Source organism: Gobius niger (genome assembly GCF_951799975.1).
Source record: "Gobius niger genome assembly, chromosome: 9".
NCBI lineage: Eukaryota > Metazoa > Chordata > Actinopteri > Gobiiformes > Gobiidae > Gobius > Gobius niger.
The window spans coordinates 959,336-975,240 of record NC_136860.1 but is presented as its reverse complement, the minus strand read 5'-3'; the positions used below and the strand labels follow the sequence as shown (position 1 = coordinate 975,240).

At 46.0% G+C, this 15,905-nt stretch overlaps 1 protein-coding gene across 1 annotated transcript; it reads left to right on the top strand.

Annotated features, from left to right (window-relative positions):
* Nucleotides 1-81: 81 nt before the first annotated feature.
* ube2f (ubiquitin-conjugating enzyme E2F (putative)) lies at nucleotides 82-13,105 on the top strand. Its single transcript, XM_079563103.1, has 10 exons — nucleotides 82-275; nucleotides 1,515-1,620; nucleotides 2,521-2,550; nucleotides 2,666-2,731; nucleotides 9,377-9,444; nucleotides 10,188-10,258; nucleotides 10,356-10,413; nucleotides 10,473-10,505; nucleotides 10,827-10,889; nucleotides 13,010-13,105. The coding sequence occupies exons 2-10, from the start codon at nucleotides 1,518-1,520 to the stop codon at nucleotides 13,058-13,060; spliced, it is 543 nt and encodes a 180-aa protein (XP_079419229.1). The 5' UTR covers nucleotides 82-275; nucleotides 1,515-1,517; the 3' UTR covers nucleotides 13,061-13,105.
* The last annotated feature ends 2,800 nt before the right edge of the window (nucleotides 13,106-15,905 follow it).

Here is a 15,905-nt window from a genome sequence, read left to right as displayed (position 1 = left end):
GGTAAGAGGTTTTTTCCTGGTCGGACCGAACATAACTAGGAACCTTTCTCCTCCGCGTTGTTTCCGCCCGGTCCGCCGCCGCCGTCGCGCTTCCGCCGCTACAGTTAGCCGGGGTTAGCCGGAGTTAGCTGGAGTTAGCAGGGCGCTGGTTTCTCGGGGTGTTCCTCCACATTCCCCCCCCCGGATTCGAGGCCGATTTCCGCGCGTTTTCCTGCGGGGGAGGCCCGGAGCTGCTGCCCGGGAATGGTGTGAGGTCTGCGGCTCTGGACCAGCAGGTACCGCCCTCCGCAACAGCCACGACTGTAGCTTTAATATCCCCACAAATGTGCTCCGAACCGCGGCTCCGCTCGCCCCGGAGCCCGGTCACCCCGGTCACCCTGGTCACCCTCACCCCGGGACTTTATTCAGTGTTCGTGGGGGGGGGTTGTGGTTGTGGTTGTGTCCCGGTGCAGAGGAGCCGGTGGCGGGTGTGGTGGTTCTGCAGACTGTCACAGCTGATATTCACCAAACAAACACATTAATGCCTGTAACCCCCCCGCTGTGTGAAGCCTCGGACGGGGGGGTCAGGGTCTCTGCTGTTGGGTTTATTTCTGGAGCGGGTGTCGGTTTCTCCGGGACTGACATGTCACCGGATCAGTCCCGGTTCCTCTGCCAAAGCTGAGTCCGTGTTCTCCCGGTGATGACGCGGGAGGGTCAGCAGCTGCGGAACAAACTGTCCTTCCGTCATTATTTATCTGCTCCTCTGGGCCTGAGTCACGGGCTGTGATGCAGTGAGGGTGGTCCTGAGGGTGGTCCTGACTGTGGTCCTGAGGGTGGTCCTGACTGTGGTCCTGACTGTGGTCCTGAGGGTGGTCCTGAGGGTGGTCCTGACTGTGGTCCTGAGGGTGGTCCTGAGGGTGGTCCTGACTGTGGTCCTGAGGGTGGTCCTGAGGGTGGTCCTGACTGTGGTCCTGAGGGTGGTCCCGGCTGTGGTCAGAGTGTCAGGACCTTCTGTCCCAGGTCATGATTTACTGAAGCCTGGGCTGATCATCATGAAGCTTTTCCTCCTCTTTGTTTCACCTGGGTCTTTATGAGGCAGTAGAGGAGGTTCTGTTGTGTTTCTGACGTCTTTATTATAAAGTTAGGATAAGAGCTGTAGTATTGTAGTATTGTAGTATTGTAGTACTGTAGTACTGTAGTATTGTAGCACTGTAGTATTGTAGTATTGTAGCACTGTAGTATTGTAGTATTGTAGCACTGTAGTATTGTAGTACTGTAGTATTGTAGTATTGTAGTGCTGTAGTACTGTAGTATTGTAGTACTGTAGTATTGTAGTATTGTAGTATTGTAGGATTGTAGTATTGTAGTATTGTAGGATTGTAGGATTGTAGTATTGTAGTACTGTAGTATTGTAGTATTGTAGTGCTGTAGTACTGTAGTATTGTAGTACTGTAGTATTGTAGGATTGTAGTATTGTAGGATTGTAGGATTGTAGGATTGTAGGATTGTAGTAAAGCTGTTGTAAATGTGTGCAGTTCATGATGTTGACGTTGGCGAGTAAACTGAAGAGGGACAACGGCGGGAAACACAGCAACGAGAGCAGCCACAGAGTCTCTATCCGGGACAGGCTCCTGACCAAAGGTACTACTGCAAATACTACTGCAAATACTACTGCAAACACTATAGCAAATACTACTGCAAACACTACTGCAAACACTACTGCAAACACTACTGCAAATACTACTGCAAATACTACTGCAAACAGGAAACTCCCCCCGAGCCGCAGGATCCAGAACAGGGGAGCCCAAACTTTGTGTCTCTGAGGACAAAAGGAAAATGTGCCTGTGGGACGATTAACACAAATGTTAACACAAATCAACAATTGCAGCAATTTAGTGCAAAATGTGAACCTCTGTAAGAGCCCAGTGAGAGACGTTCTGAGTTATTAACGTGTGAGCTGCAGCTCGTACGTCATCAGGGAAGACTCGGTAACCTCTGAGTCTGAGACACGAAAGTCTCACAGATGTTACTTCAGTGCTACTAAACTTTGTAGTTTTACTGTAGTTTTACTTGGTGCTGATCAGTGTCAGGGCGACGCCTGTATCTGCAGCACCTACAGGGACTTTACCTCAGTCATCTGTTAGCTCAAAGAAAATCATTTTCAAAGTGTTAGTTCAGCATCAAGTCCATCTTTAACACTTTGCTGAGGTCAACGACCCTTGCAGTCGTTGGAAAACTGGGAAAGTCGATGCTACGACGCTCTGTGATAAACATCAAGCAACAACAGTATTTCCTTCACTTTACGGGAGCGAAACAGCGCCCCAATGTGACGCTGGTGGCCAAAATAGGTACTGCATCCATACTGTCAGGGCTTACCTTTGAGAATGAATGGGAACAGTGAAGAGAGATAGTTTTAACCACAGGCGGCTGCTAAAGTCGCTCAGCCTCTGACGGGCTCACAGAACTCAGATCAGGATCTGGGGTTTTCAGATTGTTTTGTGATTACTGTGGAGTTTAACCCTTTCCTTCGTGTCTCCACAGAAGTCGCAGACCTAGAAGCCAACCTCCCCAGTGAGTCCAACATCAGATCCTATATCCTCAAGCACCACTTCAGCTGTCATCACCCTCTCCCCTCTCCTCCCCCTCTCCTCCCCCTCTCCTCCCCCTCCCCTCTCTCTGGTCGTAGGTACGTGTAAAGCCAATTTTCCCGATGAGGACAAACTTCATCACTTTCAGCTCGCTGTTTCCCCCGGTAATTCTGTTTTTTCTTGATTTCAAGCTAAAGTCTGTGCATGATTCAGTGGTTTATAACGCTGTGTTTAACGCTGTGTTTAACGCCGTGTTTTAACGCCGTGTTTAACGCTGTGTTTAACGCTGTGTTTAACGCTGTGTTTAACCCTTAGTTTAACGCTGTGTTTAACGCTGTGTTTTAACGCTGTGTTTTAATGCTGTGTTTAAAGCTGTGTTTAAAGCTGTGTTTAACGCTGTGTTTAACGCTGTGTTTAACGCTGTGTTTTAACGCTGTGTTTTAACGCTGTGTTTTAATGCTGTGTTTAAAGCTGTGTTTAAAGCTGTGTTTAAAGCTGTGTTTTAACGCTGTGTTTTAACGCTGTGTTTTAACGCAGTGTTTAACGCTGTGTTTTAACGCTGTGTTTTAACGCTGTGTTTTAACGCTGTTTTAACGCTGTGTTTTAACGCAGTGTTTAACGCTGTGTTTAACGCAGTGTTTAACGCTGTGTTTTAACGCTGTGTTTTAACGCTGTGCTTTAACGCTGTGTTTAACGCCGTGTTTTAACGCTGTGTTTTAACGCAGTGTTTTAACGCTGTGTTTAAAGCTGTGTTTAACGCTGTGTTTTAACGCTGTGTTTTAACGCCGTGTTTTAACGCTGTGTTTAACGCTGTGTTTTAACGCTGTGTTTTAACGCAGTGTTTTAATGCTGTGTTTTAACGCTGTGTTTAAAGCTGTGTTTAACGCTGTGTTTTAACGCTGTGTTTTAACGCTGTGTTTAACGCTGTGTTTTAACGCTGTGTTTTAACGCTGTGTTTTAACGCTGTGTTTAAAGCTGTGTTTAAAGCTGTGTTTAAAGCTGTGTTTTAACGCTGTGTTTTAACGCTGTGTTTTAACGCAGTGTTTAACGCTGTGTTTTAACGCTGTGTTTTAACGCTGTGTTTTAACGCTGTGTTTTAACGCAGTGTTTAACGCTGTGTTTAACGCAGTGTTTAACGCTGTGTTTTAACGCTGTGTTTTAACGCTGTGTTTTAACGCTGTGCTTTAACGCAGTGTTTAACGCTGTGTTTAACGCTGTGTTTTAACGCTGTGTTTTAACGCTGTGTTTAACGCTATGTTTAACGCTGTGTTTAAACGCTGTGTTTAAACGCTGTGTTTTAACGCTGTGTTTAACGCTGTGTTTTAACGCTGTGTTTTAACGCTGTGTTTTAACGCTGTGTTTTAACGCTGTGTTTTAACGCTGTGTTTAAAGCTGTGTTTTAACGCTGTGTTTAACGCTGTGTTTAACGTTATGTTTAACGCCGTGTTTAACGCCGTGTTTAACGCCGTGTTTAACGCCGTGTTTAACGCCGTGTTTAACGCCGTGTTTTAACGCTGTGTTTTAACGCTGTGTTTAATGCTGTGTTTAACGCTGTGTTTTAACGCAGTGTTTAACGCTGTGTTTAACGCCGTGTTTTAACGCTGTGTTTTAACGCTGTGTTTTAACGCTGTGTTTAATGCTGTGTTTAACGCTGTGTTTTAACGCTGTGTTTTAACGCCGTGTTTTAACGCTGTGTTTAAAGCTGTGTTTAACGCTGTGTTTTAACGCAGTGTTTAACGCTGTGTTTAACGCCGTGTTTAACGCCGTGTTTTAACGCTGTGTTTTAACGCTGTGTTTAATGCTGTGTTTAACGTTGTGGTTTAACGCTGTGTTTTAACGCAGTATTTAACGCTGTGTTTTAACGCAGTGTTTAACGCTGTGTTTAACGCTGTGTTTTAACGCTGTGTTTTAACGCTGTGTTTAACGCTATGTTTAACGCTGTGTTTAAACGCTGTGTTTAAACGCTGTGTTTTAACGCTGTGTTTAACGCTGTGTTTTAACGCTGTGTTTTAACGCTGTGTTTTAACGCTGTGTTTTAACGCTGTGTTTAAAGCTGTGTTTTAACGCTGTGTTTAACGCTGTGTTTAACGTTATGTTTAACGCTGTGTTTAACGCCGTGTTTAACGCCGTGTTTTAACGCTGTGTTTTAACGCTGTGTTTAATGCTGTGTTTAACGCTGTGTTTTAACGCAGTGTTTAACGCTGTGTTTAACGCCGTGTTTTAACGCTGTGTTTTAACGCTGTGTTTTAACGCTGTGTTTAATGCTGTGTTTAACGCTGTGTTTTAACGCTGTGTTTTAACGCCGTGTTTTAACGCTGTGTTTAAAGCTTTGTTTAACGCTGTGTTTTAACGCAGTGTTTAACGCTGTGTTTAACGCCGTGTTTAACGCCGTGTTTTAACGCTGTGTTTTAACGCTGTGTTTAATGCTGTGTTTAACGTTGTGGTTTAACGCTGTGTTTTAACTCAGTATTTAACGCTGTGTTTTAACGCAGTATTTAACGCTGTGTTTAATGCTGTGTTTAACGCTGTGTTTTAACGCTGTGTTTTAACGCTGTGTTTTAACGCTGTGTTTTAACGCTGTGTTTAAAGCTGTGTTTAACGCTGTGTTTAACGCCGTGTTTAACGCCGTGTTTAACGCCGTGTTTTAACGCTGTGTTTTAACGCTGTGTTTAATGCTGTGTTTAACGCTGTGTTTTAACGCAGTGTTTAACGCTGTGTTTAACGCCGTGTTTTAACGCTGTGTTTTAACGCTGTGTTTTAACGCTGTGTTTAATGCTGTGTTTAACGCTGTGTTTTAACGCTGTGTTTTAACGCCGTGTTTTAACGCTGTGTTTAAAGCTGTGTTTAACGCTGTGTTTTAACGCAGTGTTTAACGCTGTGTTTAACGCCGTGTTTAACGCCGTGTTTTAACGCTGTGTTTTAACGCTGTGTTTAATGCTGTGTTTAACGTTGTGGTTTAACGCTGTGTTTTAACTCAGTATTTAACGCTGTGTTTTAACGCAGTATTTAACGCTGTGTTTAATGCTGTGTTTAACGCTGTGTTTTAACGCTGTGTTTTAACGCCGTGTTTTAACGCTGTGTTTAAAGCTGTGTTTAACGCTGTGTTTAACGCTGTGTTTAACGCCGTGTTTAACGCTGTGTTTAAAGCTGTGTTTAAAGCTGTGTTTTAACGCTGTGTTTTAACGGTGTTTTAACGCCGTGTTTAACGCTGTGTTTTAACGCTGTGTTTAACGCCGTGTTTTAATGCTGTGTTTAACGCTGTATTTAACGCCGTGTTTTAATGCTGTGTTTTAACGCTGTGTTTTAACGCTGTGTTTAACGCTGTGTTTTAATGCTGTGTTTAACGCTGTGTTTAACGCTGTGTTTAACGCTATGTTTTAACGCCGTGTTTAACGCCGTGTTTTAACGCTGTGTTTTAACGCTGTGTTTAACGCCGTGTTTTAACGCTGTGTTTTAACGCCGTGTTTAACGCTGTGTTTAACGCTGTGTTTTAACGCTGTGTTTAACGCTGTGTTTTAATGCTGTGTTTAACGCTGTGTTTTAACGCCGTGTTTAACGCCGTGTTTAACGCCGTGTTTAACGCCGTGTTTTAACGCTGTGTTTTAACGCCGTGTTTAACGCTATGTTTTAACGGTGTTTTAACGCCGTGTTTAACGCCGTGTTTAACGCCGTGTTTAACGCCGTGTTTAACGCCGTGTTTAACGCCGTGTTTAACGCCGTGTTTTAACGCTGTGTTTAACGCTGTGTTTAACGCTATGTTTTAACGGTGTTTTAACGCCGTGTTTAACGCTCTGTTTTAACGCTGTGTTTTAACGCTGTGTTTAACGCCGTGTTTTAACTAGGGATGCACGATAATATCGGCCGCCGATAATTATCGGCATTTATCGGCATTTTGGCGCCATCCCCGATAAAGCCGATAAAAAAAAATTAGGCCGATAATTAGGCCCGATAATTATAAGCTCAAATTACATTGAATCTGCGGTTCCAGCTCGCTGCCTTTCTCTCGGCGGCGCCGCCCCGCCCGTCCTGCAGCCCGGAGCTGCTGCAGACTCAGGACAGCACATTTACAGCAGCAGATACACGCTCTCCACGGCCGACTTGTGCACGGTTTTAGCAGAAAAATGCGACGAGTATTCCAGCGAAACAGCGCTGTCAGGCGCTCTCCGTGAAGGAAGAGTTTTTCGACTTTTTACATCGAAGTAACTTCAACATTAGCACCGCAACAAAATGAGAAAAAGACGAGGAAATGCGAACCGCGGACCCGCTCACGTAAGTGAGCATTCAGCGGGCCTGAACACCCATGTATTATCTTAGCATTTCTGATCAAATAAACACGATAGCCCCGCGATTAAAGCGCTATGAACGAGAGGAGTTTTACATTGATGAAATGAGCCACGCAGCTATGGGTTTTTTTTTTTTTTTTACCACACGAGGCACAAATGCATAAATGAGCCCAATGCAGGATTATATTCCAGCATTGTAAATAAGAATTCATTAGTATGATGTCAACAAAAAGAAAAATACTAGGAATTAAGCAGTAGTAGTAATATTATTATTATTATTATTTTTTTTTTAAATAAGATGTGACACAGATGAACAGAGTCAGACCTGCTCATGATGGAACTGTAAAAAAAACAGAGCTTTAGAAAAAGGTGGAGACCCAAACCCAAAGTAAAACTCATTATTTGATTTATATTTATACACTTGTATATTGCTTGGTAGAGTTAATACATTTTGGGGAGAACTGTGAACTGTTACAGCGAGTTCTTGTCACAAAATAAAGTGCAAATATATATACATAATTATCGGTGTCATTATCGGTTATCGGTATCGGGACATGCGGAATTATCGGTTATCGGTTATCGGTTCAAATTGGCATTATCGTGCATCACTAGTTTTAACGCTGTGTTTTAATGCTGTGTTTAACGCTGTGTTTAACGCTGTGTTTTAACGCTGTGTTTAAAGCTGTGTTTAACGCTGTGTTTTAACGCAGTGTTTAACGCTGTGTTTAATGCTGTGTTTAACGCCGTGTTTAACGCCGTGTTTTAACGCTGTGTTTTAACGCTGTGTTTAAAGCTGTGTTTAAAGCTGTGTTTTAACGCTGTGTTTTAACGCAGTATTTAACGCTGTGTTTAATGCTGTGTTTAACGCCGTGTTTAACGCCGTGTTTTAACGCTGTGTTTTAACGCTGTGTTTAAAGCTGTGTTTAAAGCTGTGTTTTAACGCTGTGTTTTAACGGTGTTTTAACGGTGTTTTAACGCCGTGTTTAACGCTGTGTTTTAACGCAGTGTTTAACGCTGTGTTTAACGCTGTGTTTTAATGCTGTGTTTTAACGCCGTGTTTTAATGCTGTGTTTAACGCTGTGTTTTAATGCTGTGTTTTAACGCTGTGTTTTAATGCTGTGTTTTAATGCTGTGTTTTAACGCTGTGTTTTAATGCTGTGTTTAATGCTGTGTTTTAACGCTGTGTTTAACGCTGTGTTTTAATGCTGTGTTTAAGGCTGTGTTTTAACGCCGTGTTTTAACGCTGTGTTTTAACGCTGTGTTTTAATGCTGTGTTTTAACGGTGTGTTTTAACGCCGTGTTTAACGCCGTGTTTTAATGCTGTGTTTAACGCTGTGTTTAAAGCTGTGTTTTAACGGTGTTTTAACGCCGTGTTTAACGCCGTGTTTTAATGCTGTGTTTAACGCTGTGTTTTAACGCAGTGTTTAACGCTGTTTTTTACGCAGTGTTTAACGCAGTGTTTAACGCTGTGTTTTAACGCCGTGTTTAACGCTGTGTTTTAACGCTGTGTTTTAACGCAGTGTTTTAACGCAGTGTTTAACGCTGTGTTTTAACGCTGTGTTTTAACGCTGTGTTTTAACGCTGTGTTTTAACGCTGTGTTTTAACGCAGTGTTTTAACGCAGTGTTTAACGCTGTGTTTTAACGCTGTGTTTTAACGCTGTGTTTAACGCCGTGTTTAACGCTGTGTTTTAACGCTGTGTTTAACGCTGTGTTTAACGCTGTGTTTAAACGCTGTGTTTAACGCTGTGTTTAACGCTGTGTTTAACGCTGTGTTTTAACGCTGTGTTTTAACGCAGTGTTTAACGCCGTGTTTAACGCTGTGTTTTAACGCTGTGTTTAACGCTGTGTTTAACGCTGTGTTTAACGCTGTGTTTAACGCTGTGTTTAACGCTGTGTTTAACGCTGTGTTTAAACGCTGTGTTTAACGCTGTGTTTAACGCTGTGTTTTAACGCTGTGTTTAATGCTGTGTTTTAACGCTTTGTTTAATGCTGTGTTTTAACGCTGTGTTTAATGCTGTGTTTTAACGCTGTGTTTAACGCTGTGTTTAACGCTGTTTTTAACACTGTGTTTTAACGCCGTGTTAAACGCTGTGTTTAACGCTGTGTTTAACGCTGTGTTTTAACGCCGTGTTTTAACGCTGTGTTTAACGCTGTGTTTAACGCTGTGTTTTAACGCCGTGTTTTAACGCTGTGTTTAACGCCGTGTTTAACGCCGTGTTTAACGCCGTGTTTAACGCCGTGTTTAACGCCGTGTTTAAAGCCGTGTTTAACGCTGTGTTTAATGTGTTTAACGCTGTGTTTAACGCTGTGTTTAACGCTGTGTTTTAACGCCCTGTTTAACGCCCTGTTTAACGCCGTGTTTAACGCTGTGTTTAACGCTGTGTTTAACGCTGTGTTTAACGCCGTGTTTAACGCCCTGTTTAACGCCCTGTTTAACGCTGTGTTTAACGCCGTGTTTAACGCTGTGTTTAACGCTGTGTTTAACGCCGTGTTTAACGCTGTGTTTAATGTTGTGTTTGCTGCAGACGAGGGATATTACCAAAGCGGACGGTTTCAGTTCGAGATCGACGTCCCTGACGCCTACAACATGGTGGTGAGTGAGACTCGAACAGAACTCTTGCACTTTTATTAGTTTTACTGCGATACAATGTTTTTACTATAGAACTGATAAACTATATCTTTACACCAATAATGAAATCTTCTGTTTATTTTAAATATAAAGCAAATGCATGCACTGATCCTGGGGGTTTGAGTATCGTTCGATATTAACTGATACGGGAGACTGTCCTAAAAATCATTACATTACAGATCAATTATCAATTACAGTAAATCTATTAATTAACTAATGAAAAACATGACACAAGGATCCAATCCTTTTTTGCATTAAATATCAGGTAGAAACAATATATAATATAATATAAACATCTCACGTACGTAATGTGATCATTACAAACATGTCAGTTCTTCTTTAACAGCGTTTCATGAACTAAAACTAATTACTTTCGGTCCGATGGTAGTTTCTGTCCCAGCTTTGACTGATCAAAGGTCCGTTTGTGAAAGTTGTGTTTTTAAAACGGTGGGAGCCAAAAGCGGTATCGGTTCAGGATCAGGATTTGGGATCGATACTGACATTGCATTTTTTCCAGTATCGGCTCCGATACCCGGATCGGATCGGTGCATCCCCCTGGGGATGCTACATTTGTGGGACCTGCTGTGAAGCACGAGCTCTAACCACTGTGCCACCGTGCTGTAGAACTGATGAAACACACATTCCTGCTCAGGGCTCGGAGGCCGAGGGTCATGAGGAGTTTTAAGTTTGTTTCTGTTTCCTCTCAGCCTCCGAAAGTGCGATGTCTGACCAGAATATGGCACCCGAACATCACGGAGAGCGGAGAGATCTGTCTGAGGTAAGGCCGCCTCTCTCTGAGGTAAACACGCCTCTTTCTGAGGTAAACACGCCTCTTTCTGAGGTTAAGGCGCCTCTGTTAACCTCTGTGTGCGCAGCCTCCTGAGAGAACACTCCATCGACGGGACGGGCTGGGCCCCCACCAGGACGTTAAAGGTACTGCAGTTCCTCCTCCACAGCCTGTTGTTTCAGCTAAACAGTGTTTTGTTTTGCAGGACGTGGTTTGGGGATTAAACTCTTTATTCACGGTGAGATATTCCTCTTCACTCACAAACTCTCAGCTCTTCCTCTTCACTCACAAACTCTCAGCTCTTCCTCTTCACAAACTCTCAGCTCTTCCTCTTCACAAACTCTCAGCTCTTCCTCTTCACAAACTCTCAGCTCTTCCTCTTCACTCACAAACTCTCAGCTCTTCCTCTTCACAAACTCTCAGCTCTTCCTCTTCACAAACTCTCAGCTCTTCCTCTTCACAAACTCTCAGCTCTTCCTCTTCACAAACTCTCAGCTCTTCCTCTTCAGTTAAACTGAACTCAGCTGTTTCATATTAACGTCTGTGCTCGTGTTTGTAGGATTTACTCAATTTTGACGACCCTTTGAACATCGACGCAGCAGAACATCATCTGAGAGACAAGGTACTCCTGTTCAACCCCCCCGACCCCTTCCCTCTCTGTGACCCCCCCCCCTCTCTGTGACTGACCTTTACTCTCTGTGACCGACCCTCCTCTCTGTGACCGACCCTCCTCTCTGTGACCGACCCTCCTCTCTGTGACCAACCCCCCCTCTCTGTGACCGACCCTCCTCTCTGTGACCGACCCTCCTCTCTGTGACCCCCCCCCCCTCTCTGTGACTGACCTTTACTCTCTGTGACCGACCCTCCTCTCTGTGACCCCCCCCCCTCTCTGTGACTGACCTTTACTCTCTGTGACCAACCCTCCCTCTCTGTGACTGACCTTTACTCTCTGTGACCGACCCTCCCTCTCTGTGACCGACCCTCCTCTCTGTGACCGACCCTCCTCTCTGTGACCGACCCTCCTCTCTGTGACTGACCTTTACTCTCTGTGACCGACCCTCCTCTCTGTGACCGACCCTCCTCTCTGTGACCCCCCCCCCCCCTCTCTCTGTGACTGACCTTTACTCTCTGTGACCAACCCTCCCTCTCTGTGACTGACCTTTACTCTCTGTGACCGACCCCCCCTCTCTGTGACGGACCCTCCCTCTCTGTGACCGACCCTCCCTCTCTGTGACCGACCCTCCTCTCTGTGACCGACCCCCCTCTCTGTGATCGACCCTCCCCCTCTCTGTGACCGACCCCCCTCTCTGTGATCGACCCTCCCCCTCTCTGTGACCGACCCTCCCTCTCTGTGACCGACCCTCCTCTCTGTGACCGGCCCTCCCTCTCTGTGACCGACCCTCCCTTTCTCTGACCGACCCTCCCTCTCTGTGACCGACCCTCCCTCTCTGTGACCGACCCTCCCCCTTTCTGTGACCGACCCTCCCTCTCTGTGATTGACCCTCCCTCTCTATGACCGACCCTCCCTCTCTATGACCGACCCTCCCTCTCTGTGACCCTCCTCCCTCTCTGTGACCCTCCTCCCTCTCTGTGACTCTCCCTCTCTGTGACCCTCCCTCTCTGTGACTCTCCCTCTCTGTGACCCTCCTCCCTCTCTGTGACTCTCCCTCTCTGTGACCCTCCCTCTCTGTGACCCTCCTCCCTCTCTGTGACCCTCCCTCTCTGTGACTCTCCCTCTCTGTGACTCTCCCTCTCTGTGACCCTCCCTCTCTGTGACCCTCCCTCTCTGTGACCCTCCCTCTCTGTGACTCTCCCTCTCTGTGACCCTCCCTCTCTGTGACTCTCCCTCTCTGTGACCCTCCCTCTCTGTGACCCTCCCTCTCTGTGACCGCCCCTCCCTCTCTGTGACCGACCCTCCCTCTCTGTGACCCTCCCTCTCTGTGACCCTCCCTCTCTGTGACTCTCCCTCTCTGTGACCCTCCCTCTCTGTGACTCTCCCTCTCTGTGACTGACCCTCCCTCTCTGTGACCGACCCTCCCTCTCTGTGACCCTCCCTCTCTGTGACCGACTCTCCCTCTCTGTGACCGACCCTCCCTCTCTGTGACCCTCCCTCTCTGTGACCCTCCCTCTCTGTGACCCTCCTCCCTCTCTGTGACCCTCCCTCCCTGTGACTCTCCCTCTCTGTGACCCTCCCTCTCTGTGACCCTCTCTCTCTGTGACCCTCTCTCTCTGTGACCCTCCCTCTCTGTGACCCTCCCTCTCTGTGACCCTCCTCCCTCTCTGTGACCCTCCCTCCCTGTGACTCTCCCTCTCTGTGACCCTCCCTCTCTGTGACCCTCCCTCTCTGTGACCCTCTCTCTCTGTGACCGACTCTCCCTCTATGTGACTCTCCCTCTCTGTGACCGACCCTCCCTCTCTGTGTCCGACCCCCCTCTCTGTGTCCCTCCCCCTCTGTGACCCCCCCTCTCTCTGACTGACCCTCCCTCTATGTGACCGACTCTCCCTCTCTGTGACCAACCCTCCCTCTCTGTGACCAACCCTCCCTCTCTGTGACCGACCCTCCCTCTCTGTGTCCGACCCCCCTCTCTGTGTCCGACCCCCCTCTCTGTGGCCCTCCCCCTCTGTGACCCCCCCTCTCTCTGACTGACCCTCCCTCTCTGTGACCCTCCCTCTCTGTGACCGACCCTCCCCCTCTGTGACCCCCCCCTCTTTGTGACTGACCCCCTCCCTGTGTGTTTCCAGGAGGACTTCCGTAATAAAGTTCAGGATTACATCCGGAACTACGCCAGATGATGACGTCAGCGCTGAGTATGAACTCTGTCACCAGTACTCTGCACCGCGTACTTCTACTGCAAACCCACGGCCGTGTACTTCTACTGCGAACTCCACGTACTTCTACTGCAAACTCCACGTACTCCTACTGCGACGCCCGGACCTGTGCCTCTGACGGAGCTGCAGGTGTGAGAACGTGGAGATATTTATTGAAAGTTCTGCTGAGACGCTGACCTGACCTGAGGAACAAAGTGCTGCAGTTTCACAAATAAAGGACGAAACTGATGATGTTTTCCCCAAAGAAATCTAAATAATGTTTCACCTTTTACCCTCTGGTTTGGCTTTACCCAAATCTAAAAGCCTCTTCAAAATAGCCACAAAAAACGAGAAGAAAATGAGGATGTAAATCGACAAAAATCCAGAAAAAAAAGACAAAAATCCAGCAAAAAAAAGACAAAAATCCAGCAAAAAAAAGACAAAAAAATCAGAAAAAATGACAAAAATCCAGCAAAAAAAAGACAAAAAAAAGACAAAAAAAAGACAAAAAATCAGCAAAAAATGTGACAAAACAGCAACAAAAAAGTGACAATAATCCAACAAAAAGTGACAAAAGTGCCATTAAAAAAAAAGAGAATGCATTTGGTTTTGGCGGGCGGTAATAGGTTAACAAGGCGGCAAAAACACAACTGAAAAGTGATGAAAAAAAGCCACAAAAAAGAGTGACACAAAAGCAACGATAAGAAGGCGAGAAAACACGACAAGAAGCTCTTTAGATTTGGGTAAAGCCGAGCTGGAGACAATGAGACGTATTAGTTCCAAACATTTGCTCAGAGTCTGATGGAGCGACTAAAGCGCAGAGGTCAAAGGTCAGGCCTTTGTCGGCTCGTGCGCTGAGCATCCGTCTCCCACAAAGGAAATGACCATATTTGGGTTCCAGCGTCTTTCCTGCTACACGTGGATGCCAAACAGTCAGTATTTGTGAATGAATAGGCGACCAGGGAGGCACAGACAAGCTGGAGGCACTTCCTGGAGAATAAAAGAGGATCGTGACTCAGAAAAGCTGCTTTACTCGTGTTCCTCATGTTGATGTCGGTCTCCTCTGTGATCAGCCTGACCCAGAACCAGAAGAAGAATGTGAGGAACATCTGCACGGCTAGAACATCAGGCTCCTCTGTGATCAGCCTGAACCAGAACCAGAAGAAGAATGTGAGGAACATCTGCAGCGTCAGGAAATGTGGGGAAATGGGAGACACGGTGTGAAAAATATTTTTTTGGGGGAAAAAATTGAGCAAGAATCAGTGTGGAATAAAGTGAGTGGAAAATGTGAAACAAACATTGGACAAAAAATGAGGAAAATCGGGGAAAATACATATTATTTTTTTTTAAATGGGGAAAATTGGGAGAAATTGTGGCCTAAATAAAGAGAAACTTCGGGGAAGACGAGGATCAAAATGGTGAATAAAGTGGGTGAACTGGGGGAAATGTTAGTCATGAAAAATAAAGATCAAATTTGGAAGAGTGGAATAAAACGTCCCTAAAGTTTAGCGTCTTTGTCGGCGCCTGAGTGTGTTTGTCTTTAGCCGCTGCCGTCTCCCACAAAGGAAACGCCCATATTTGGCTCACAGCCTCTCGTGCTACACATGGATACCAAACCTGTCGGTGTTTGTGAATGACAAAGTGCGGCAACGACCGTGCTGGACTGAAGGATCTGGCTCTGAACGAAGCCTTCAGTTCTGCTTCTGAAGTCCCTGAACACACCGTCCTTCCTGAACCTGCTCCTCGGCGTCCTCCTTGGTGACGGGGTGAAGGGGGCGGGGTGAAGGGGGCGGGGCGAAGGGGGCGGGGTGAAGGGGGCGTGTTTGAGGCGACAGCATGTGAATGATTGTTCTGCATGACTCTGCATTACGGCTCATTTAAGTTTTATTAAATTTTAATATAAAACTCTGTGGTCTTCAGTGTGAGCTTCTTCTCTGGTCTCGGTCCACGGCGTTACAGCAGGAGTCCCCAAACTTCTCAGGCCGTGACCCCCATAACGTCACTCTCCGGGTCCCCCTCAGTAACATGTCATTAGATTTTGGTGCAAAACATTTCACCTGGTTTGACCACGAACACCACGTGGAAGTGTCCTCCTCAGATCTTCAGGTCCACACGGCAGGACTGGTCTGTTCTTACCTGAGCTTAGACGAGTTGATGTGTACCCGTGTGGTCTCAGTCACACATTAGCATTAGCCTCTCCCAGCAAAGGTGTGAAGTTAGAGGCGACCGAGCTCTTCCACGTTTCCCCTTTAAATACAGTTACTAGGACTGGAGGACGCGCCTCAGGGAACGTCAGGAGGTCCCGCGGCGTTTTGAAGCTTTTCACACGTTAAGCTTCTGACGCCTCCAGCGCGGCCCGGGACTTTTGGGTCAGGACCGGCCCTCAAAAAAAAAACAGTCATATTCAATGCAATAGTGGAGGTGATGAGCAACTTGAACTAAAACAGTATAAATTACGAATCGAGGACAAAAGTTGCATTTTGTTTCTGCTGAATTCAAGCTCACGCCTCAGAGACTCAACGCTTTCATCTCTTCATTTATAACTTGAAGGAACTTTTGTAAAACTAAACAATCTTAAAATGTGCGTTCGATTAATGAAGTTCCTCTCGCGACTGCAACACAAATAAACTTCTCAAAACCACATGATCCCACTGTGGATGAAGATGAAACGGTAGAACTCACCACAGAGTTCAGGAGGTGTGGAGTGAGGATAGAAATACCAAAAAGGCCAAACTTTGTAAATCCTTTCAATGGAAACTAGAAGATTTACAAACTGCACTGACGACGAGTCACCTGACAACTCCCAGCATGCACTTCTTTGCAAACATTT